This window comes from Entelurus aequoreus, linkage group LG05 (genome assembly GCF_033978785.1).
Source record: "Entelurus aequoreus isolate RoL-2023_Sb linkage group LG05, RoL_Eaeq_v1.1, whole genome shotgun sequence".
Lineage (NCBI taxonomy): Eukaryota > Metazoa > Chordata > Actinopteri > Syngnathiformes > Syngnathidae > Entelurus > Entelurus aequoreus.
In genome coordinates, this window is record NC_084735.1 from 66,720,708 (window position 1) to 66,747,546 (window position 26,839).

Consider the following 26,839-nt stretch of genomic DNA (forward strand, 5'->3'; position numbering starts at 1 on the left):
GGCATTTGTTTATGGCAACAAAATGGTCTGGCGTGTAAAGTGAGGAGTTTTGCGTTGACTCATGCATTATCTGCTGTTTAGTAAGATTAGGCATATTCGGGAGGTTTTCCGCTGGGTGGATGTTATTTTGGGGCTTAGGCACCAGAGGTGATTTACACTCAGGAGACAGTGTTAGTTTTGGAGGAGGGTTCAATCTTAGAGAGGCTGTGTGAGCACCGCCCTCATTTGTCACAGGAGTAGGGGGCGGTGGCCTAGTCAAAGTCTGGGCGGGTCGTTTGAATTGTCTTACGCATGCGCGGCAGACAAAAAACCAATCAGTCAATTCTGTCATTAATCATCGGTTCTTTTGTTGCATTTCGTTTTTCCACGTAATCCCCGTTTACTTTTATCATACGCCAAACTCTTAAATTCTCTCCCTGAGTGTTCCATTTTCACCAGCGCACACACACACACACATGAGCACGCGCATCCAGCACACACACACACATACATGCACATGTAAGCACTCACGCACACTAAGGCTGCAGCTAACGATTATTTTTCTATCGATTAATCTATAGATTATTTTTTCGATTAATCGGTTAATCTATAGATTATTTTTCCGATTAATCTATAGATTATTTTTCCTTTTACCGATTATTTTTTTATTCAAAATGAAGATGAAAAAATAAATGTAGGCCCGTTTTTTCAAAAGTCATGGCTTTTATTTACAAAAAAAAAGAAGTATGGCCACTCAGTGAACATTGACAACAACATGACTAAATATTCTGTAACAATGTAAACATTTAAAACTTTTAACATTTAACAAAATTAAAAGTAGCTTATTTGCTTTTTAATGTGCAAATATAAAAGTCAACATCCAGTGCAAATCTTAATATTCTGCAATAGTATAAGCATTTCAAAAGTAAAAGTATTGCTTATTTTGCTTTAAAATGTGCAAAAATAAAGATAAACATCCAATACAAAAAAGTGCAAAACAAAATATTCTGTAACAACAGTGTAAACATTTCAACAAAAGTGAAAGTGTTGCTTATTTGCTAAAATGTGCAAAAATAAAGATAAACATCCAATACAAAAAAGGGCCAATCTAAATATTCTGGAGCACTGTAAACATTAAGTATTGCTTTTAAAATGTGCAAAATAAACATCCAGTCCAACACAGTACACAATAACCAATTCTACTCATTCCAGTGAGTGTCTAACAGTTGTAATGAAGAAAGGTTAGCATGTCTACATGCTTTGGTTCTTTTCTTGTTTACAATATTCCCAGCAGCTGAAAATAGGCGCTCAGAAGGGGTCGATGTGGCTGGAACTGAGAGCTAATTAGCCTTCACCTCAAGCCAGGATTGCGAGTGAGCTGAGCTGCAGTTTAAGTTTCTAGAAGGTCAACGGGCTCATAGTGATGTTACTAGTAGTTGACTGGGAGGTGTTTATTATCATTTGGGGAGAGTCCGCTGCCTGATGCTCAACTGCTAAACACCTATCTGCTCCACGCTGAAGCGCTGACTACATGCGCTCTGAATACGCACTGCTGATTGGCTGATAATGCTTCGTGTGTACCAATCAGATGGTTGTGTGGGTGGGACAATGCTGCGTGTGTACCAATCAGATGGTTGTGTGGGTGGGACAATGCTTCGTGTGTACCAATCAGATGGTTGTGTGGGTGGGACAATGCTGCATGCTGAGACAGAGGCAGACGGAGCAAAGCAGCTTGTTAAGACTTTAGCTTAAGTTTAGAAACTCGTTCGGTACACCCCCGTACCGAACCGAAAGCCCCGTACCGAAACGGTTCAATACAAAACACGTACCGTTACACCCCTAGCAGATACAAATGACACATTCATGTTTTTGTGTAATGATGTCAACGTATGCTCGCGCGGACGATTGACTAGTTGATGGTTTTCTTTTCAAATGTTCGTTCATAGCCGTTGTGCTGCTATGATAGGTCATTTCCGCTCGACACAGTGTGCATACAACAACATTATTAGGCCGTTTATTGAAATACTCCCACACTTTTGACCACTTTTGGCATGCTTTTCCCCCCTCGCTCGCACCGCTCGCATCGTCTTCTTTGATCGTCTGCTTTGCGCTTCGCCATGACGGTAGTGTGACGTCATTATGCGACGCGTCGACGCACAAAGACGGCGTCGACGTATTTGCATAACCGATGACGTCGACTACGTCGACGCGTCGTTTCAGCCTTAACGCACACACAAGCAAGTGCCTACGGCCCTACGCACACACACACACACACGTAAGCACTCTCTCTCTGCGTTTCACTTTACCATAAAACTTCCAGTTACTTTTTTATTTTATTTTTTATTTTACCAGACGTTTGAGTTCACAACTTTTCGAGTATTGTAAACTCCCTCTTAACCCTTTCAAGGAACGTTCCCTTTTTTCTCTTTTTTTTAATTTATTAATTTTTTTCTCTACCTGCTAGTTCCATTGTCGACAACCGTGCATTCAATTGATTATTAAACAGTAATGATTCATCACATTTTCCCCAGCCGTCATCACATTCTTGTCTGTCACACTCCTTGTCCATTGTGTCTATTTTTCCTTAATTTTAGCGCACACTAAAGTGTCGCCGGGACCTCACAACCAGGGAATCTTTATTGTATTTATTACAAATGGCCTCCAGCCGTGGAATTTATCATATGGTACAGAAGGGCCTCCTCCCGTACGATTCTTAATTTTAACGCACACGTTAATGCCGTAGGGAACTCGCAACCAGGGAGTATTTATTGTATTTTACAAATGGCCTCCAACCCATCCTTAGTTTGTGTGCACATAAAGATGTCACAGGGATCTTACAACCAGGGAGTATTTACTGTACCATATGATGGGCATCCAACCCGTTACTCTTTTAGGCGGTGACCAACTACCCAGGGTGAGCCACACCCAACTATTAGTTCACTCGTCAATGAAACTGCCCGTCACGGTAATCGAGACACAATGACGTGAGTTGACCACTTATTTACAATTTTAATGCAATGGCAGGCTCGGCAAAAATGCAATCAATCTATCAAAATCACCAATCTGTGTCTGGGGTACAAAGCAGTGTTTAACTTACAGACTTCTGGGCAGACTCCTAATGCAGATTTTATCTAAAAAAAAGGTTCTGCTTACCTTGAATTATGTTTTGGCCATGTGAGTCTGTCCAGAAGATTGCAAGAGAAGGTCCAATTGTCAGCGTGTCATCCCGGACGAGCCCCCAAATTGTTGCGTTTGACCAGATGTTCCTCCAAGTGGGATGTAAAACGCTGGTCAGTCCCAAGTTCCTTAGATGACATATAAACTGACTCAAAGGTACCACCAAGCACAGAATAGGTCTTTTGTAATTTATTGTCAAATATTTCAGAATAGAGACCAGCCTCGAACAACACATACGAATGCGCAGCCCAAGTTGATCTGGCATTCCAAAGGAAAAAGCAACTCTTTTCACACAAAGAAAGCCCCCATCCCCCCCCCCCCCTCCTCCTCTCAACACTGATAAGAAGAGAGACTTGGGGGTTGTGTTCACATTCCTGATGGTTTACGACCCTGTCTAAACAGGCAATCTGAAGACAAAGAGAAACTGGTATACAGAGTATACATGGAAAAATATGAGCTGATTCAAACATGATTATGAATAAAGAAATAACTCTTAAACATATGCATTATCCACAATATATATATATATATATATATATATATATATATATATATATATATATATATATATATATATATATATATATATATATATATATATATATATATATATATGAAATACTCGAGTTGGTGAATTCTAGCGGTAAATAACCACGCCCCCCCCCCCCCACCTCCCGATATTGGAGGTCTCAAGGTTGGCAAGTATGACGTAACATATTATAGTAAGAGTCATTCAAATAACTTTAACATATAGAACATGCTATACGTTTACCAAACAATCTGTCACTCCTAATCGCTAAATCCCATGAAATCTTATAAGTCTAGTCTCTTACGTGAATGAGCTAAATAATATTATTTGATATTTTACGGTAATGTGTTAATAATTTCACACATAAGTCGCTCCTGAGTATAAGTCGCACCTTATAGTCCGAAAAATACGGTACAGACAGCCTCCCTACTTGCCACTTGCCAGTAAAACGTGCTGCAAAGTAACAAAAATCAAGAGGAATAAAATATGGTTACAAAGCCAATTGTCCCGCTGTGGGAATATTTCAGCTTCAAATTCGACGGGCAATATGAGCTCATTAACACGGACGAACGAGCGAGATTGCGGTGACCACGTGATAATAATAAACAAAAAGACAACCCAACCTTGTTTTTCCAACTGTAAAAAATGCACGTTAAGATGTTCAATTTTTATTTAACTAAAGTTTTTCCTTACAGAAATTAGTCCATTTGCCTTATATGCCAAGCGTCATAGCACATTTCAGATCTTCAGCGCCTTGGACTTGGTTGAACTGGGAGTTTGTCTGTGGAGACAGTGCACACAATGTTCATTGTTGAAAATGACTGGCCTCTGGTCTTAGTATTGTAGGAGTCCATTTCTGTCATTAACATATTGGTGTGTAACATTTACAAAAAATCTGGCTGAGCTAAGAGGGACGTGTGTGTGTGTGTGTGTGTGTGTGTGTGTGTGTGTGTGTGTGTGTGTGTGTGTGTGTGTGTGTGTGTGTGTGTGTGTGCGTGTGTGCGTGTGTTTTTGTATTCCTACCCTTCTTGAGACATCAACAAGGAAAAGTACTGTCCATATGAGGACAAGTGAACAAGTTAGGACAGAAATCATGGTCCCAATACGGAAAACCATTGCATCTAATAGAAAATGTCTCATTTGCACCCCTGGTGGTGAAATCTATCAAAATTAGGGTGGTCTCAAAAAGGAGGGATTTTTTAAATTGACTGTGTGTCGGTTTTAAAAGTTCTCCCCCTCTGGTCAACATATGAATTAACAAGTGTGTGTAAAAATTTGAAGTGCTCCCCTTCTGGACAACATGTGTAATAACAAGTGTGTGTAAGAAATTGAAATGCGCTTCCTTTGACCAAAATGTATTAAAAAAATTATTATGTATATAGAGACATACTGTAAAAACTTGAAGTAAATAATAAAAATAAAACATTCAAAAAAATAATAAATTAACTAAAAGCAGTCTTTTTCTCACAATGTGTCGACTTTTTTCTTATAAAATTGGGAACAATTTCTCATATTCTTTCTGCTTCTGTAATATTGCAATATTTTCTCGTAAAATTATTACTTTTTTATGTAAAATTAGTACTTTTTAATGCAAAATGGTGACATTTGTCATATAAAATTCTGACTTGTATCACAATATTGCCAATTTTTTTGTTGTTCTTCTAAAATAGTGAAACATTTTTAGTAAAATTATGACTTTAGTCATAATTTCACCAAGTAAAATTCCGATTATTATTATAATATTGCCAAAATGTTTAAGTTTTCTTATAAAATTGTGACTTGTCGAGTAAAATTACGACTCTTTTCATAAAATTGCTAAAAGTTTTTCTTGTGAAATTGTGACCTTTTTCTTGTGAAATTCCAACTCATTTTTCACAAGCTTTTTTATATTTGCATAGTATGTATATATTATTAATGTTGTAAATACAAATCTTTATATATCTAGAAAGGCTGGTCCTAAAGAGGTTAGCATTTTTCAGATGTCTCAAAAAGGTAACAAATACAAGAATGCGTGTGTTGGTGTGTGTGTGTGTGTGTGTGTGTGTGTGTGTGTGTGTGTGTGTGTGTGTGTGTGTGTGTGTGTGTGTGTGTGTGTGTGTGTGTGTGTGTGTGTGTGTGTGTGGAAGGGATGGAGTGATGTTCCTGGTTGCCCATGCGTATGATGTGGCTCTCTGCGGTAACACAGTAAAAAATGTGGCTCTTGGTCTCTGACTGGTTGGTCACCACTGGACTGCAGCTTCAGACTACAATGGCGGACTCGCGCAAAGCTCTTCGGGTAAATCTCTACCATATATAGAGATATCCAGTGATGTCACACTTGGGAAAAACGTCACAAATGGAGCAAATCCCAAACAGCTCTTTTGGAGAAAGTATGAAGGAAGGCAAGATTGTTTTGTAAATATCTTTTCCGTACTTCCATGGTTTAAATAAAACATTTTGGGACTGATGTAGATCCGAAATACACAAAAACAGGTACCAATAGGTAAGAAAAGTTGCATGAGATCGGTAGGTTGTGAGTTCAAACCCCGGCCGGGTCATACCAAAGACTATAAAAATGGGACCCATTACCTCCCTGCTTGGCACTCAGCATCAAGGGTTGGAATTGGGGGTTAAATCACCAAAAATGATTCCCGGGCGCGGCTACGCTGCTGCCCACTGCTGCCCACTGCTCCCCTCACCTCCCAGGGGGTGATCAAGGGGATGGGTCAAATGCAGAGGACAAATTTCACCACACCTAGTGTGTGTGTGACAATCATTGGTACTTTAACTTTAACTTCATTATAGGTACCCTTTAGGTATCATTGTCAAGTATCACTGCGTCGAAACCAAGGGTAGTATCAGTATATGATCGATACTAAACTGATAAGGTCAATATTTTTATATCTTAAAAATCTTTTTTTGTTGTTGTGTAAATGTTTACCAACTCTAGGAATGATTCCCTGGAAACAGGAGGACTTTGAGAACAAAACCCAAAGGATCACACACACACTAGATGTGGCGAAATTTGTCCTCTGCATTTGTCCCATCCCCTTGGGGAGCAGTGGGCAGCAGCGGCGCCGCGCCCGGGAATCATTTTGGTGATTTAACCCCCAACTCCAACCCCTTGTTGCTGAGTGCCAAGCAGGGAGGTTATGGGTCCCATTTTTATAGTCTTTGGTATGACTCGGCTGGGATTTGAACTCCAACCTACCGATCTCAGGTACTTTAATCTTTAATCTTAATTTAAATGAGCAGTAGATAGTAGTTTTGGTTTAGTTGTTGCTTTGTTTTGCTCAAACAATTGTATGTAATAAAAGAGAATAAGGGACTAGTTTGAATATTGTGTTGATATTGGTAAACTGTCAATAGCACTCACCAGAAATACATTGAAAAAATTAACTGTTAATACATGTGATTGGTATTGGTGTTGGTATTGGTACAGCGGATCCCACTCATGGATGATCGGTATCAGAATCGACAGCATAAAACCCTGATTTCTAGTACATACATATACTATTACATACTATACTAAACAATATAAAATAATAATTTACAGCGTAACTTGTACACGTTTCATTTTGCAGGAATCCTTAATGATAGTGAAAAGGGCACCGCTCGCAACGACGTGGCCCAGGATGTCTTCCTGATGTTCAACGTAGTGGATGAGAACCTGAGCTGGTACCTTGAGGACAACATTGAGAGCTTCACAGATCGACCCGAGGTCTTCGAGGATGAAGACTTTGAGGAGTCAAACCTGATGCACGGTGAACTTAACGACAAATTTGAAGTTTGTTTGAACTACTCCCTCCTTCTAACCTGAGCTTGTCCTCCCTGTGTGATAGCCATCAATGGGTACATGTTTGGTAACCTGCCCGGAATTGAGCTGTGCCAGCAGCGTGCAGTGGCTTGGCATTTGTTTGGCATGGGTAACGAGGTGGATATTCACTCGGCCTTTTTCCACGGGAATACTTTACTGGACCGGGGCCACCGAACGGACGTCCTGAGCCTTTTCCCGGCCACTTTTGCTACAGCTGAGATGGTCCCGACAGCGGAGGGCAAGTGGCTGGTGTCCTGCCAAGTTAACGACCACATGCAGGGTACAGCGCCTGACCTTTAACCCCTATCCACATCTGAGCCTGTACTGTAAACATGCAGAGACTTGCTGTGTATCCTGAAAGTCTGTCCAAAGTCTCTCCAACAAAGAAATGATTGAGACAGTCGTAACTCCATACCCATGCCGTTCCCTTGTATCATCACTGTATTTAATTTATTCTCTGATATTAAGAAAGCGGAATCATCCTCGTTTTTATTGCTATTTCTGTCTTTTCCTTGCAGCCGGGATGCAGGCCTTTTATCAAGTCAAGTCCTGCAGCAATGAGGTCAACTCCACAGCCATGAGCGGTGTTGTCAGGAATTACTACGTAGCAGCAGAGGAATTGATGTGGGACTACGCTCCATCAGAAAAAGATTTGATCAGAAATGTTTCCCTAACTGAAGCCAACAGGTATGATTTCTAAATAGGAGAAAACTATCTCATTAGCCCTCTATATAGCACTTTTTAAAATGCATGGTAAAAGTAGTCAGATTAAATTGAATTAATACATTTTTGGGGAATTCCAATTATTCCATAATTATTATGTTCAATTTGAAGAAATATAATTAATTGTTTTTATATTTTATTTATATATATACTACATATTAGTACCTCAATTTAAGAGTGCCCCAACTTTGTTTTGAAATAAGAGCTGTCTCTTGACTGCTTTAAGTTGCAAGCATAAATTTGAGTTACAAGCCGGTAAGATCCGCCCAAAACATCTGTACTCGCTAGCATTAGCTTATAGATAGAGATGGACATAACTTTCTTTTCCGAACATGGGAAGGAAAAAAGTGAGTGTAAAGGACAGTGCTGAGAAAAAGAAGTGGATGATATTAATTGAAGTAATGAAATAAATCATCAGAAACATCCCCTGAGCGTGTCACCAACTTGGCAAAGCAATTCCAGCGTATTACTGCTTCTCTGCACCTTACTGAAGCAGAACAGGTCTAACGCCAACCAAGAAGGATACAATAATATCTAAACGGCGGATAGTCATCAATGAAAAAATGGAGAAGCCGCTGAAGGATACAATAATATCTAAACGGCGGATAGTCATCAATGAAAAAATGGAGAAGCCGCTGATGGTGTGTTTGACAGAGAAGCAGCTGGAAAAAAATAATGTATAAGTCCACTCTCCAAGCTAAATGTTGTACAATACAATTACATTACATAATAATGTGTGAATGTAAGTGTGAATGTTGTCTGTCTATCTGTGTTGGCCTTGCGATGAGGTGGCGACTTGTCCAGGGTGTACCCTGCCTTCCGCCCGATTGTAGCTGATATAGGCTCCAGCGCCCCCCGCGACCCCGAAGGGAATACGCGGTAGAAAATGGATGGATGGATGGAATACAAATACTGTAGTTGTTAGTATTACACACAACTAATTAAACTGATTTAGATTAATTTCAATAGGAATATGTATTTGATATACAAGTGTTTTGAGTTAAGAGCTCTGTCACAGAACCAATTAAGCTTCAATTTGAGGTACTACTGAATTGTTGTCAGTTGAACATTCAACATGTTTCTTTTCGGGACAATGCTATAATCCTATTTACATTTATATAAACAGGAGGATAGTTTTACTAAACATGACTTTTAGAAGTATTTATGATTGTTCTCTTCATATTTCAGTTATATAAACATTATTTATATTTTGGTCAGGTTTATACACTTTTGAAAAATAAATTACACTATTTGTTTGGATGTTTTCATTACTATATTATCTTTAATTTCCCTTAATATGATAATTTAACTTTTACAGTGTATATGTATCCCATTATTTTATATTGCATACTTTTGTTTTTATATTGTAATGTGCTCTCTTTTATTTGTTTGTATTTTTTAAAGATGCTGCCGTTATTTCTGGTGTAGCTAAATTGTGTTTTATTGTCTCACTGAAGCAATGACATTACATAACTTAATTCATCATTCAAACAGAAAAATTATGTAATAATATATTTAAATAACCATAATTTTGTTTAAACATGTTATATAGTGTTATTGTTACCAATAAATACCAAGGTGATTTTGCAATTGTCTTGTTGTGTAAAGAAAATTATTTAAACAAATTACCGTTCAAAAGTTTGGGGTCACTCAAACTATTTTGTGGAATAGCCTTCATTTCTAAGAACAAGAATAGACTGTCGAGTTTCAGATGAAAGTTCTCTTTTTCTGGCCATTTAGAGCGTTTAATTGACCCCACAATTGTGATGCTCCAGAAACTCAATCTGCTCAAAGGAAGGTCAGTTTTGTAGCTTCTGTAACAAGCTAAACTGTTTTCAGATGTGTGTACATGATTGCACAAGGGTTTTCTAATCATCAATTAGCCTTCTGAGCCAATGAGCAAACACATTGTACCATTAGAACACTGGAGTGATAGTTGCTGGAAATGGGCCTCTATACACCTATGTAGATATTGCACCAAAAACCAGACATTTGCAGCTAGAATAGTCATTTACCACATTAGCAATGTATAGAGTGTATTTCTTTAAAGTTAAGACTAGTTTAAAGTTATCTTCATTGAAAAGTACAGTGCTTTTCCTTAAAAAATAAGGACATTTCAATGTGACCCCAAACTTTTGAACGGTAGTGTATATATATATATATATATATATATATATATATTATATATATATATATATATATATATATATATATATATATATATATATATATATATATATATATATATATATATGTATATTTGTTAATGATTAAATAATTACGTTTTTTTCAAGTGACTCAAAATGTACATTTTGTACTAATTACTGCATCAACTTTTCGTTCATTCCTCATTTTCAGTCCATCAGAGACGTTTTTCGGTAAAGACGGCGGTCGGATTGGTGGTCGCTATTATAAGGCATTATACAGAGAGTACACAGACGATACATTCAGCACTAAAAAAACCCGGCAATCGGATTCCTTCCACCTGGGAATCTTAGGTGAGGCTTAAAGTTCCTAAAAGTTTGAGTTGAACTTAAATTTTTCCCCATAACGTCTTCGACTTACACCCCTTAAATGTTCAGGTCCGATCCTTAGGGCGGAGGAAGGAGACACCCTCCGAGTGACTTTCAAGAATAAAGCTGCTGGAAGATGCAGTATTCAGCCTCATGGTCTGCACTACGATAAACGTTTCCAGGGAAGCAGCTATGAGGATGGTGAGAACGCAGTGAACGAAGGTCGTAAAAAACCTACATTGTGTTTCCTGATGTCAGTTCTTTCCGTGAATAAGGTGTTGACAAGCCTGGCGCCCACGTTGGTCCGGGGGAAACCTTTATCTACACCTGGCAGGTCCTTGAAGGTCCGTCGTCGTCGGATTCTCCATGCATCCCTTACTTGTACTACTCTGCAACGGACCCTGTGGAGGATACCAACACAGGATTAGTAGGACCTTTGCTCGTGTGTGCCAAAGGAACGCTAGGAGAGAACGGAACTCAGGTTATTTCATGTGAAATAATACTCTGAGAAAATGCTGGAGCTTTCTATTTAAATAAGTGGTTACTTTCACTATTGTTAGCTTAACAAAACAGCTGACAACGACATTAGGTACAGAACAATATTTCTTGTGGATCAATAACGTTTGTCGAAGTCTTAGTCTAAATCTACAGTCGCGATCAAAAGTTTACATACACTTGTAAAGAACATAATGTCATGGCTGTCTTGAGTTTCCAATAATTTCTACAATTCTTATTTTTTTGTGATAGAGTGATTGGAGCACATACTTGTTGGTTCCAAAAAACATTCATGAAGTGTGGTTCTTTTATGAATTTATTATGTGTCTACTGAAAATGTGACCAAATCTGCTTTGTCAAAAGTATACATACAGCAATGTTAATATTTGGTTACATGTCCCTTGGCATGTTTCACTGCAATAAGGCGCTTTTGGTAGCCATCCACAAGCTTCTGGTTGAATTTTTGACCACTCCTCTTGACAAAATTGGTGCAGTTCAGCTAAATTTGTTGGTTTTCTGACATGGACTTGTTTCTTCAGCATTGTCCACATGTTTAATGTCAAGACTTTGGGAAGGCCAGTCCAAAATCTTAATTGTAGCCTGATTTAACCATTCCTTTACCACATTTGACGTGTGTTTGGGGTCATTGTCCTGTTGGAACACCCAACTGCGCCCAAGACCCAACCTCCAGGCTGATGATTTTAGGTTGTCCTGAAGAATGAAGGTAATCCTCATTTTTCATTGTCCCATTTAAAGCACCAGTTCCATTGGCAGCAAAACAGGCCCAGAGCATAAAACTACCACCACCATGTTTGACGGTGGGAATGGTGTTCCTGGGATTAAAGGCCTAAACTTTTCTACTCCAAACATATTGATAGGTATTGTGGCCAAACAGCTCAATTCTTGTTTCTTCTGACAACAGAACTTTCCTCCAGAAGGTCTTATCTTTGTCCATGTGGTGTCAGATTAAACAAAAATTGAGCTGTTTGGCCACAATACCCAGAAATATGTTTGGAGGAGAAAAGGTGAGGCCTTTAATCCCAGGAACACCAAACCTACCGTCAAGCATGGTGGTGGTAGTATTATGCTCTGGGCCTGTTTTGCTGCCAATGGAACTGGTGCTTTAAATTGGACAATGAAAAAGGAGGTTTACCTCCAAATTCTTCAGGACAACCTAAAATTAACCCGGAGGTTGGGTCTTGGGCGCAGTTGGGTGTTCCAACAGGACAATGACCCCAAACGCATGTCAAAAGTGGTAAAGGAATGGCTAAATCAGGCTAGAATTAAGGTTTTAGAATGGCCTTCCCAAAGTCCTGACTTAAATGTGTGGACAATGCTGAAGAAACAAGTCCATGTCAGAAAACCAACAAACTTGGCTGAACTGCACCAATTTTGTCAAGAGGAGTGGTCAAAAATTAAACCAGAAGCTTGTGGATGGCTACCAAAAGCGCCTTATTGCAGTGAAACTTGCCAAGGGACATGTAACCAAATATTAACATTGCTGTATGTATACTTTTGACCCAGCAGATTTGGTCACATTTTCAGTAGACCCATAATAAATTCATAAAAGAACCAAACTTCATGAATGTTTTTTGTGACCAACAAGTATGTGCTCCAATCACTCTATCTAAAAATAAGAGTTGTAGAAATTATTGCAAACTCAAGACAGCCATGACATTATGTTCTTCACAAGTGTATGTAAACTTTTGATCGCGACTGTAAGTCCAAGGTACACTTGCACAATATAAAGCAACCACATTCAACTGGTGGGCCATGACTATTATTACTAGTAGTAAAAACAACAGAGCTATACTGTCTATAGAGGATGTTATGCTATAATTTATGCAATATTGCATAAATACAGGACGTTCAATTTGAATTTTTCGTCAAATCCAAACAGTACACACAAGTCATTTTGTTTTGAAGGGCGTAAAAATATTTTGGAGTCATATTTTTTCCCACTTTTTTTTGCTTAAATCAATCAAATTGTTTAGATAATCATACAGGTTTAAATGAGTAAAATCGTTAATGTTATGCCAATTTATACTAATTAACAACTGTGAGATAATTTGGGGCAGCACGGTGGGACAGGTGTTAGTGCATGTGCCTCACGATACGAAGGTACTGGGTTCGATCCCCGGGCTCGGGGTCTTTCTGTGTGGAATTTGCATGTTCTCCCCTTGACTGCATGAGTTCCCTGTGGGTACGCCATCCAAAGATGCACCTGGGGATAGGCTGATTGGCAACACTAAATGGGCCCTAGTGCATGAATGTGAGTGTGAATGTTGTTTGTCTATTTGTGTTGGCCCTGAGATGAGGTGGCAACTTGTCCAGGGTGTACCCTGCCTTCCGCCCGAATGCAGCTGAGATAGGCTCCAGCACCCCCCGCCACCCCGAAAGGGACAGGCGGTAGAAAATGGATGGATGGATGACATAAATTGATCAAAAAGGCCTGCAAAAGGTCAACATTAGGGCGGTCAAAATGTTAACTCATATGATTCATCACAATATATACAGCATTAACTATGTATGAATGTAAAATTTATCACCCAATTTATTTTGACCGTACATGCTCCTTTACCGTAACTGTGGATGGTTACCTGAAAGGCGGCACATGTTATACAGTCAGTGATCAGATCAATGCATACATCAGTGCAAAGATGAGTGAGGAGACTCTGCCTGCTGTGCTCGCTGGCAAATTTCACTTCAAAATACTTTCCTTACTTTCGATAAAACTCTTAGCAAGTTTTCAACAAGTACATGACATTCATTCAATTACAACATTAAAAAAATTTCTCGAATGACATTCTGATTATAAAATTGCATTTGTGTCCAAATATTGGGCTCTTTTTTTAGTTATTTCAAATTATGCCACCTGTGCATTATCCTGATTAATCCGAATTCAAAAGTGTGATTAATCTGATTTTCTTTTTTTTTTTATCATTTAACAGCACAAATTGTATTATATTTTTTAAATTTGTTTTCCAAAGTTATCATATTTAGAGAAATGAAAGATAACATAGTAGTAAAAACATTTAAACAAATAATGTTGAGTATTTTTAGAGTACAAATATGACCAAAATATATTTATATGCAAGTGAATAATAATATGTGACTAATAATCATTAATCCAATTTCAGAAGTGCGATTAATCTGATTGAAAAATTAATCATTTTGCAGAACTTGTTAAAATAGAATTTAATTTAAAAAAAACATTACATTTTTGGTATTTTTGCTTAAAGCCGAAGTTTATTTAGAAATTTTATGAAGGAAATTAAAAAAACAATAATAATCCAAAATGCTTTCATGCACTTTGAAAATGTAGAGACTTAAATGTTCTGTTTGGCATTAGGGCAATTTCCAATAACTGTGAGTGTATTGTACACCTGTGAAAGAAAGAAAGAATCGGACATTAAAAAATCTTAGGAAAAATCATGTCCAATGGAGTCACGCAACAAGAATCATCGACTGGAAAATGCTATAAAAGGACAAAAAAAATCAGTCTGCATGTTTGCAGTACTGCCTGAAAAACAGCAGAGCCATTCTGAGAATCCTTGACTAAGTGTAAGCAGTTATACAGCAATGTAAAAGTAAACATGTTGTTAAAATAGAAATGCATGGTTGTAAATGACCACAAACTAACCCAATTAGCAGCCGAATGTTTATGAAACTGTATAAAGTATGGAACACAAATTTCTATAATAAATTTATCAATACATTATTATCCTAGTAAAGACTAATGTTGTGGCTTAAGGTTATTGTTTGTGCCTCGTATACAGAAGAGTGTGGACAAGGAGTTCTTTCTTCTGTTTTCTGTCACGGATGAAAACCTGAGCTGGTATTTGGAGTACAACATGGAGATGTTTGGCAGCAACGACATAAACATGGACGATGAAGACTTCCAGGAGAGCAATAAAATGCATGGTATGAAAAGTATTGCGACTTTTCGGAACTTTTTTGGGTTCATACTTATCATATAATGTACCTCATGTTTTTGTCCATCTCTACAGCCGTAAACGGTTACATGTACGGGAACCTTCCAGGACTGGATATGTGTGCGGGTGACAAAGTCATGTGGTACACATTCGGGCTCGGTACCGAGGTGGACATCCACGGCGTTTACTTCCAAGGGAACACCTTCAAAAAGCAGGGCACCACACGTGACACCGTCAGCCTCTTCCCTCACACCACTGCTACTGTGGAAATGGACCCAAACACTCCTGGTGAGTCATGCTGAATGTTGACATTCTGTTTTGGGAGTGGTCACACATTCATTCATAGGACTGTATTTCATGCAAATGTATCATCAGCAATCCTGTTTAGATAGCTTCAAGTGTGGGGTTCCTGGCAACAGACTTGCTTTCCTACTCATTGTTAGGAAACCCAAGCAAAGTTTTGACATTTTCCGCTGCAGAGATATGTCGAGTATGTACAGTATTTTATCCTAAACAGACATGAGGGCATCATCCCAGCATAGTTCAAGGAGAATTTTGACTATTTACGAGAAATTGTTTATAGCTGAAATGCCTAGAAAAGAAAGACTGCGCGTAAAGGCCGCCTGGAAGATAACCCCCGCTATCTGTGCTGTGTGAAGAAGCACATGTAAAATGTCAATTAATAAATGACAGGGCGCTTTGTGTGAGATTTTACCATCCACGTATTCCTAGCTACTTCCTGTGCCGTCACTGATAAGAATATAATGACAAATTTCCCCTCGTAGTTCAACTATCACGCAGCTAGCGATGTAAAGATAAACCGTAAAAACCCCTGACGGTTAGTATTGACGTTTTAAGTGGAACTTTGATAAACTCACAGACTGAGTGGTACTAGCTTGCTAGCTTAAATGCTAACATGAAAACAAGAGACATTAACTTTTTTCCCCATTAAAAAACAATATACCCCTATTTGAACTTAGATAAACACATTGCTGTCTGAGCTACTAAGCTATTCAACTGTGCACATTGAACCCAGAAGCTGTGCTCTCTGAGCCTAAGTGATCGAGTATTACCAGACAGGGGTGTTTTTACGGTGCGTTCAAGGAGCGCTGAACAGAGTAGGACACAACACCGGCCAGAAATAATAAGTAATATCTATAGATTTTATTTGTTACGCACTTTTCATTTAATACATCTTAAAGTGCTACAGTACAAATCAATATTTGAAACAATAAAAGCTATTAAAACTAAAACCAAAACACTAAAGCAAACACGAAACATGCAACATGGGTTTTCTAACAGTGTGTCTATTTATCTAAGGTTTTGTTTTTTTTGTCTAATAACTTGGTCAAAAGATTTCAGTGTATGTATGAGTACTTTTACAGCACATTCGACAACGCTGTGATAATAGTGATCATTTTGGTCAGAATATTTGTGACAGGAAATGTTCATATCGTTACATCCCTACACAGAGCACGAGTGCTTTTCGAGATAAGCACTAGTACTGGGTTCGAATCCCAATCGGAAATTAGTTAGAATGGTTTATACATTTCTGTTATCCATCTATCCATATACTACCACATGTCCCTATCGGGGTCCCGGGGGCGGGCTGGAGTAATAATGCTAAATTGTTATTTTGCACACACAAAAAATACAATTAAAGGGGACGTATGGTGAATTTTGTCTTTTCTGACGTATAAATGTTACAAATGTTGGATACTCTTGTTTAACAATGCCAAAGCATAAAATTAAAAGGTTTGTGCAATTTGGTATGAGCTTGCACACATTTCTGGATGGCTGTCTTGGCAGGGTTTTGCAGTCTGGCTACATCAGGGGTAGGGAATCTATGGCTCTAGAGCCAGATGTGGCTCTGTTGATGACTGCATCTGGCTCTCAGATAAATCTTAGCTGACATTGCTTAACACGAGAAGTAATGAATAATTCCGCTGGTAATCACAGAGTTAAAAATAACGTTCAAAATATAAAACATTCTCATGCATTTTAATCCATCCATCCGTTTTCTACCGCACCTGTTCGAAAACTCGCATTAATATTAGTATTTTACTTATTATTGAACGGGACAAGCGGTAATAAATGGATGGATGGATGGTTAGCTTCAGAATAACGATGTTATTCTGAGACTTATTAAACTCTAAAAATGTTGGTCTTACTTAAAAATGCAGGCATTTAGTTGTATTCAGTGTTAAAAAATATTATATGGCTCTCACGGAAATACATTTTAAAATATTTGGCTTTCATGGCTCTCTCGGCCAAAAAGGTTCCCGACTCCTGGGCTACATCGTGACATCGCCGCAAGGTGGCAGCACTTATTTAGACAGTATGTCAAGCTCTGCTTTAGGCTATGAGAAAACACAAAAAGTTAGAATGAAGTATTATTTACGTCTAATTTTGCCATGCGCAGAACAACACCAACGTGCAACATGCAGTGACGTAAAAGCTGCTGTAACCAAAACATTTTTATGCAGTTGTGTTCGATTGCAGAGTGTGCAGGTTTATCTAAAGTTGTGACCGGGTGAATCTAAGTTCCTTTTCAAACCAGTGACTGGGAAGAAAAATTTCGGTGACATCTACAAGATATATATTTAAAAGCATATCCAATGCATATGATATTGACCAATGATTCTGAAACTGTGGTACGGGTACCACTATTGGTACGCAGACATGTTTTATGTTCCTATATTCAAACAAAATGTTCCTGTTCAAACTGTGTGTAATGTTCTAATATACTTTGCTAAATGAAACATCTGTCTTGTTTTGAATCAATGCTTTGGCCTGCTACTGTATTTTAATGTTGGTTATTATGGTGGTATTTGAAGAGTCAAGTGTTTTCTGAGGTGGTATTTGGTGAGAAAAGTTTGAGAACTATAAGATTTTAAATGCAGATTAAAATCGTTTTAGGGCCCCTTTAGGCATTTTTCCCCATGGTTTTGTTTTAGTACAAACATGCATCAAATTAAATTTTAAGTTGGATTAAAACAATTATAAAAATTGTTTCACATCAATAAAAAAGTGTGACATTTTTTTGTAATGAGGTGGCCTCGAAAAAAATACTCGCTTAGTGCCCCAATTTAGACTGGGGCAGCCATGGAAGAAATATTGGGGACTAAGTCAACCTTGCAGTATTCTTTCTTCAGAACTACTTTTAGAAGCCTCTTTCTTGCTAAATCTCGCTAAGTTTTCTTCAAAAGCAACAAGCGATAAATCAAGCGACTTTTCGGATGTTTTGGAGACATGAATGCACATGTCACTCTACAGTTAATATGCTTGACAAGCAGCGGGGGCTGCCGTGAGCACCTCCTCGCAGACGGTTAGGTTGACAGGAGCCTCGCGCAGCAGTCCTGGCTGCAGTCAGAGCAGAAAGGAGTGTCCAGGCTGCACAAAGCTGCCGCTGTCTACGCCTTGGTTTAAAGACCGATATGTAGGGTAAATGTAAATATTTCTTCATTGTCTCGCTAAAATTAAATTGCTGCAACGTACCAGTCCCTTCATTCATGTTAATGAGCCAGTCAATAGGTTCACTCTGTTAGTGACTATCACAACCCTCTAGTCTTTTGATCACAAATAACATGAAACAATGCAGAACAAAATCGATTTAAATTTAAAGAAAACAAACTAAGATTTAACAGAAGAAAAGTGATTTGCTATTAACTTTGTATCTCTCCCACACCGTTATTCCATCGTAATTAATTACATAATTGAGGCAACCCTAGTCAGGGGTCAAACTGCATTTGTGAATACACTTTTACAACTTTGTGGTGGTTGACTTTGTCCCAGGTTTACAAGCAGTTTTTAAAGGGGTTGGAGGTGGAGCAGAGACAGTACGCCAACACCTGACACACACCTCTCCCGCACTGTTGTAGTGGTAGTAATTCGGGGTCTGACAGCAGATGAAAACTAGCCTTCTGGCTAATTCTGGCTTTTTAAACCATGTGTAGTCATGTCTTTTATGAAATTGCATTGTGTCCTTTGAAATAAACTAATGTAATCTAATGCATGTCAGACGTTAATTTGCGCAATGGAGCCACTCACTGCTGCTCCGTGGGTTGCTAGCATGCCAGCTGTCAGCATTTCTTTTTCAAAGATTAAGTAGCAGCTCAACTTACAAGCTTAATTGGTTTTCTGACGTAGCTCTTACCTCAAAACACTTGTGTCTTAAATCAATGTCTCCCATTGAAAGGAGTTGCAATTTTTTTATTTGTGGCTTGGCCCCAAAAATTTTTTTACATTTTAAAAGAAAAACAATCTTTAGGATAAAAAAAAGTTGTATAAAAACAATAGAATATATCGTACTACTAACAAACACAATAGTTTATTGAAGTAATGTAATAATGCTGTACAGCACTTACCTTAGAGAGTGGACTTGTACGGTATCTCTTTCCAGCTGTTTCTCTGTTAAACACACCATCAGCAGCTTTTTAATATTTTAATGGATAGATGTCTGCCATTTAGATATTATTTTAGCATTTACGGCTGCGTTAGACTCATTCTGCTTCAGTCTGGTGCAGACTAGCAGTGTATAAACAATATGCTTTGCCAAGCCATCTTTTTGATGATTTTGTTCTTCAACTCAATGAATATCATCCGATTCTAATGGCGCAGATGCTTGTAACTCAAATTTAGCTTTTAACTCAAAGAACAACAATTAGCCAAGAGACATCTCTTATCACAAAACATTCTTAAGTTGGGCCACTCTATGCACAAGCAAATTAAAACCTGCTTCTCAGAAAAATAAGAGAAATATAACCTTAGAGAAAAATTTCACTTTAAACGTTTGCATGCATGTACAACACTTAAAACATTTACTATGTGAAATTAAATCATGGAATGGATTATGCAAAGAAATCAAATAATGTACTAATTTTATGCAGTTTAAGTGTTTACAAAGTACAATGAAAAATAATTATTATACACGTCTTAAACTTATTGAAAAAATATATTATTCATGTCATTATGTATAGCATAACAATACTGTAGGAGAACTGTTGTATTTAGAATTCATTGATGTAAATTGTGTAACAAATTGAGAACAGGAAGTGAACATTTGTGTTAGTCGTTGCTATGAAGTGGAAAGGAGGTAGGATTAAATACATTTTGCTTTTTCCTACACCTTTTTGGACATGTTGTAAAGAGAAATAAAAATATGTGATCTATCATGCTAAAATTGTATTCACATTCAAAATAAAAAAAAGTGCCAACAATACTTAATTTCCATTTCGTGACTTGAATATTAACCAAGTCTTAGTGATATTGTTAATATAAGCGTTAACACAGACAAACTAATCAGGAGGCCCAGAATTCCTAGCAACTGCCCTGACTTTGCAGTCAAATTATCCAAAAAGGGAAGAATTTAGAGTTAACCTAAAAGGGTCTTGTTAAAATATGACTAAAAAAAAATTTGCTCTTAGCGCTAAACACTTAAGTTGGACCTCTCTTAAGTTGAGTGGCCCAACTGTTGTTTAAAAGGCCAAGTCGGGCCAGAGGTTCACAACCGGTACAGTAGCCCATTCAAAATTTCCACAGAAATTGTTGTAGTTATCAGAATAAGATGCTCTACGTGAAAGCTCCTACAAGTGTATAAAGTGTGTCGTCTTCTTTTTCTTTATCTGACAGACACTTACGAGGTGAGCTGCAGGGTAACAGACCACTATTCAGCCGGAATGAGGCAACAGTACAGGGTGACCTCCTGCCCGGGCCGCAACATAAAGAGCATGCACACTGTGCCTACCAACACGGTTGAGTATTTTATCGCGGCTGAAGAAGTAGAGTGGGACTACTCGCCTGACAGGCAGTGGGAGCTGGAGAACCACCACAGCACATCCGAGGACAGGTATGCAGGCCTGGGATGTGGGATAAAATGTATTATTAGTCGATGTAAACGCTATTGCTTTTATTCCAGTCCAGGCGATACATTTGTGGGTAAAGGGCCAAATCAAATCGGTTCCCGCTACAAGAAGGCGGTGTATCGAGAATACAGCGATGACACCTTCAGAGTTCAGAAGAGAAGGAATGACAACCAACAGCACTTGGGGATTTTGGGTAATTATTAAGTCTAAGTATAGCTAATTAAAAACGGATGTACAGAAAATTTTGAAAAAATAATTACACCCCTACTTTAGTACAGTATATCTTCTCAAGTGATGATACTAAATAAATGAAGATTGGCTATGACGGAGTCGTTCGTGCCCAAAAAAGACTAAACCCATTGACATTTTTGGTTAAATAGTTGGCAACACAAGTGAATACACTTCCCAGTGAACATGTCCCAACACGACACAACCACTTTTGCTTCAAGGCCTACTGAAATTAGATTTTCTTATTTAAACGGGGATAGCAGATCCATTCTATGTGTCATACTTGAGCATTTCGTGATATTGCCATATTTTTGCTGAAAGGTTTTAGTAGAGAACATCGACGATAAAGTTTGCAACTTTTGGTCGCTGATAAAAAAGCCTTGCCTGTACCGGAAGTAACGTGACGTCACAGGTTGTGGAGCTCCTCACATCTGAACATTGTTTACAATCATGGCCACAAGCAGCGAGAGCGATTCGGACCGAAAAAGCGACGATTTCCCCATTCATTTGAGCGAGGATGAAAGATTTGTGGATGAGGAAAGTGAGAGTGAAGGACTAGAGGGCAGTGGAAGCAATTCAGATAGGGAAGATGCTGTGAGAGGCAGGTGGGACCTGATATTCAGCTGGGAATGACTAAAACAGTAAATAAACACAAGACATATACATACTCTATTAGCCACAAGACAACTAGGCTTATATTTAATATGCCACAAATTAATCCCACATAACAAACACCTCCCCCCTCCCGTCCATATAACCCGCCAATAGAAATCAAACACCCGCACAACACACTCAATCCCACAGCCCAAAGTACCGTTCACCTCTGCAAAGTTCATACAGCACATATATTTCCCCAAAGTTACGTACGTGACATGCACATAGCGGCACGCACGTACGGGCAAGCGATCAAATGTTTGGAAGCCGCAGCTGCGTACTCACGGTACCGCGTATCCAACTCAAAGTCCTCCTGGTAAGAGTCTCTGTTGTCCCATCTCCACAAGCCTGCGTATCCAACTCAAAGTCCTCCTGGTAAGAGTCTCTGTTGTCCCATCTCCACAAGCATGCGTATCCAACTCAAAGTCCTCCTGGTAAGAGTCTCTGTTGTCCCATCTCCACAAGCATGCGTATCCAACTCAAAGTCCTCCTGGTAAGAGTCTCTGTTGTCCCAGGCCAATGGTAAAGCTTGACTGTCATCGTTCGGGAATGTAAACAATGAAACACCGGCTACGACGTAGCCGCTACGTGTTTGTGTTGCTGCAGCCTGCCGCTAATACACCGCTTTCCACCTACAGCTGTCTTCTTTGCTATCTCCATTGTTCATTAAACAAATTGCAAAAGATTCACCAACACAGATGTCCAGAATACTGTGGAATTTTGCAATGAAAACAGACGACGTAATAGCTGGCCACAATGGTGTCCCAAAATGTCCGCTACAATCCGTGACGTCACGCGGAAACGTCATCATACCGAGACGTTTTCAGCAGGATATTTCGCGGGAAATTTAAAATGGCACTTTACTAATCTAACCCGGTCGTATTGGCATGTGTTGCAATGTTAAGATTTCATCATTGATGTATAAACTATCCGACTGCGTGGTCGGTAGTAGTGGGTTTCAGTAGGCCTTTCAGGTGTGCCCTTCGTGCTTAATCAAAGCTACAACTGAAGGTGTTATGTGCCAGTCATCAGTGGTTGATTTTTCTGACTTGGACAAAATGTGAATGACAGCCAATGAATGTGTTTTTATGTGGAGAGACATTTTATTTAAACCTCACTTGTGTTGGTAGACCTTTTTTTCCCAAGCTGTGCCTATGAACTGATGAGAGGCAAAATGTCTTGTAAGTCAACCGTAACATTCCAGTTGTTTTTGGGGAATTTTGCCTATGAGAGACATGACGATTTATTTTTTTTGCATTCTAAATCAAAGGTCCGCTTACAATCGAGCCTTTGGGAGCTGCACTATTCTGCCTATAAAGCCATTCAATCAGTCAATCAAAGTTTACTTATATAGCCCTTAATCACAAATGTCTCAAAAGGCTGCACAAGCCACAACGACATCCTCGGCTCAGATCCCACATCTTTAAAAAAAACAAAACATCCAAAGACCTTCATTAAGGTTTTATATACATGATGTAAGTATATATGTAATGTAGTAACGGGCACATTTATAATAACATTTAATATTTACATATTTTCCTCATTTTAAGCATACGCAGCACATTAATTACGTACTGCAGACTTCATGAGAGCCAACAAACGTGTGATGCTAATAAAACATCACTTACTGTACAATGTCTGCTGTCATTAGGATGCAGACTGCTATATGTTCATATATTCCCATTTAGATGAAGAATGACCATAATCCTCACGAAGAAATGGGTCGGAGACCAAGCGTCTTTTCGTGTCGTTCTGGCTATTTCCGGGTCCTAAATGGCTGTTAAGTGTACCGACTTGTCGGAATACATCCTTAGACTTCTTCTGTCCAGGTGAGATGCACAATTTACGATCTACAATAAACTTCCAGGGAGCAAGGAAGCAAGGAAACACCTCGCCAGTCAATCATGTCGACACAGGCTTGTGATCACACCGCTGCTATAAATAGTTTGTCTGCGTTATCGCTTGTAACAACAATATCCCTAATACTTGGTTAATATTCAAGTCACAAAATGTAAATAGAGTATTGTTGCCGGTTTTTGAATAGTTATTTATTCGATTTTTTGGGCAAAATAGCGGACCTGTCATTGACTCTGCTTTAAGCAGATTTTTATTTATGTTAATTTACAAGTTGAAATGCATTTTTAAAAACCCTCTATCGTCATGTCTTTCATAAGGATTGTGAACAATATGCAAAATTCCCCAAAAAAGTGTAGTTCCCTTTTAAGGATGCCACATTAGGTTTAGCTTTGGAGGAGACATACTTGTCCACTCCATCACCTTTAGCATCTTCGAAGTGTTTGGTGTCATTACCATGTTGGAAAAATGCCATGTGGCCCATTTTCCCAAAGGAGGGTATCATGCTCTGCATCATGATGTCACAGAACACTGCAGTACATGAATGCAGCCCCAGACCATGACATTATCACCACCGTTTTTTACAGCAGGCAAGACACAGTGATTTTGTTACTCGTTTTGCCAACTATTTGTGTGTTGACTCATTTTCAATGGATAGCAAATCTATACAAGCTGTACACTGACTACTCACAAGAATATCAATTGCATTCATAGTTTTGTCCCTTGAGAAGATATCATTAAAATGTTTGCTGAAATGAGAGCAATGTAATCACTGTTGTGATATATTGTACATGTAAGCCCTGTAGGAGCCTTTTCGGGTCTTTTTCATGTTTTGACAGTTAAATCTATTCATCTTTTTCCCGTGTAGGTCCAATCATCAAGGCAGAGGTGGGAGAACAGATCGTGATTACATTCAAGAACAAAGCCAGCTATCCGTATAACATTAATGCACATGGAGTTCAAGCCAGTGGCACTTCGATTGCTGTCGAACCCGGTAAGAATGCAAGCGAAACTGAGGGCCTGATCTACTAAAATCTAAATGCAACACGCTAAACGTGTGCAAACTATATACTTGCACAGAGGGTATGTTGCAGGTGATCTACTAAGACTGCGTGTACAATTGATGACAAGTACAAAAGGGGTCCAGACAGCCCTATTTAACTGAGGATTTTGCATGCACTATAGAAGCCTATAGACAATGATTTCCCTCCACATTCATGACATCCTTTGATCCAACGGTCCAACATGTGCCGTTTCGTTATGTTGTGCAATATGCAGCACACGCCACCTTTTGTGCGATAAAGAATTGTAATCTAGACAACAGAACCTAACACTATCTGGAATGGGCCAAAAAATGCATGTAAACATTTATGTTGCAAGAAGTTTTTTCATATAGGATATATAATAATGAAGTATCTTCTATATGAAAAAAACGAAAGCCATTAAAAAAAACGCAAGCAGACATCCAAACAATTTGAATTTGTTTTAATCAATTTCTTAAGTCATCAAACAGCTATACAATTATAAAATTATATTGCTGAATAGACCATATGTCTAATATTTTTTTTATTTCTCACAGTCCATATCTGTTGACACACGCGAACAGAGGATTCACTCCCAATCATCTGTCTTTGCAGTGCAATCACCTCCTTTCTCACAGCCATTTCTTTGCAACTGCCAGTTTGCACACACATTTCTGACGTTCTAAATGTAGAGGCAAAACAGCTGCTGCAGTCTTGATAAATCAAATTGTGAGTGCTAAATTATTATATTTGCATCTCCTTCTCCCAGTACTGTAAGAGTTCTAATAATCAGCATATATTATGCATATTCATGAAGACAGAAATGCTAAATGGATTGCGCTCCTTATTTTGCTCACTTAAGAGACGCAATCTCCTGCGGACAAGCTTAGTAGATCAGCTTTTGTGTTATTCGTGTGTTTTAATACAAGCAACCGTTTAGTAAATCAGGCCCTAAATGTAGAACACGTCAAACTGTGCTTATGTATCTATTATGTGTTAACAGGCTATGTGATGACGGTGCAGTGGGATGTACCTGAGCGCTCTGGACCGGGGGACTCGGACCCAAACTGCATTTCCTACGCCTACTACTCAGACGTTGATTTCATCAAGGTACACCTTGCCTGGATACAGTAAAAGTCACATGGAAGCTCACAATGTTTACAGTGTGTCATAACAGTGTTAATTGTTAACTTGGCTGAAATATACAGGATTTGAAATATAACATCTGGACAAAATAATTAGTACACAGATTATTACTTTGTTACAATTTTGGCAAGATTGCTTTGTTCTCCCTGAATCTAAATCGACCTAAGACAATTTCCCTTGACAGCACATGGCCTTTACCGTGTAGGTTTAAACCCCAGAGGACACGTGACATGTTAATGATAGAGCATTTGTGTATGTTCAGGATGTATACAGCGGTCTTCTGGGCCCGCTGGTAGTCTGCAGGCGTGGGACTCTGAGGGGCAAGGGGCCTGACCGACAGAGGGCAGACGTGGAGAAGGAGTTCGCTTTGCTTTTTATTGTCCATGATGAAAACCAGTCTCACTATCTGAAAGACAACATCAAAGAGTACCTGGAGGAGAACCCTGACAACTTCACATCAGATGAAGCCTTTGAGGAGAGCAACAAGATGCACGGTAACTTAAGGAGAGGATCACTTTCGTCAAATTTCTGTCTCTCAATTCATCACTTATGGAGTTAACGCCCTTGTCGCATCCAGGACCGACCATATATTTTTTGTGGCCCTAAACAAGATTTGGTTTGTGGCCCCATTTCTGTCTATAAAATTACTTGTTTAACACGCCAAAAAACTAGGGCTGACTACACCCTAGTGAGTATTATGATAAAGTCGTCGCTTGGAAGTTTGCAACTATTTCATGTCTAGAGGGCTTCCTTAATGTTAAACAGTATTTAGAAAGCCTTCAACAGTTTTGTATGCTCCAGCTATGAGAATTTTACATTTATAAAATTCCTACTTCGCGGATATTCTTTTACCACGGCCAGGCCCGGAACCAATTAACAGCAGTAAATGAGGGTTTACTATTACTATTTGTATTTACAATAAGT

The 26,839-nt window shown here is 38.7% G+C and overlaps 1 protein-coding gene across 1 annotated transcript in view; it reads left to right on the top strand.

Annotated features, from left to right (window-relative positions):
- LOC133650919 (ferroxidase HEPHL1-like) overlaps positions 1-26,839 on the top strand; it is a 56,518-nt gene that overhangs the window by 24,385 nt on the left and 5,294 nt on the right. The window contains exons 4-16 of the mRNA XM_062048692.1: positions 7,249-7,428; positions 7,507-7,761; positions 8,000-8,168; positions 10,563-10,702; positions 10,787-10,918; positions 10,993-11,198; positions 14,992-15,136; positions 15,223-15,435; positions 20,779-20,995; positions 21,065-21,204; positions 24,616-24,741; positions 25,773-25,879; positions 26,178-26,409. Coding sequence (XP_061904676.1) covers positions 7,249-7,428; positions 7,507-7,761; positions 8,000-8,168; positions 10,563-10,702; positions 10,787-10,918; positions 10,993-11,198; positions 14,992-15,136; positions 15,223-15,435; positions 20,779-20,995; positions 21,065-21,204; positions 24,616-24,741; positions 25,773-25,879; positions 26,178-26,409 — 2,262 coding nt within the window. The remainder of the gene's footprint in view (positions 1-7,248; positions 7,429-7,506; positions 7,762-7,999; positions 8,169-10,562; positions 10,703-10,786; positions 10,919-10,992; positions 11,199-14,991; positions 15,137-15,222; positions 15,436-20,778; positions 20,996-21,064; positions 21,205-24,615; positions 24,742-25,772; positions 25,880-26,177; positions 26,410-26,839) is intronic.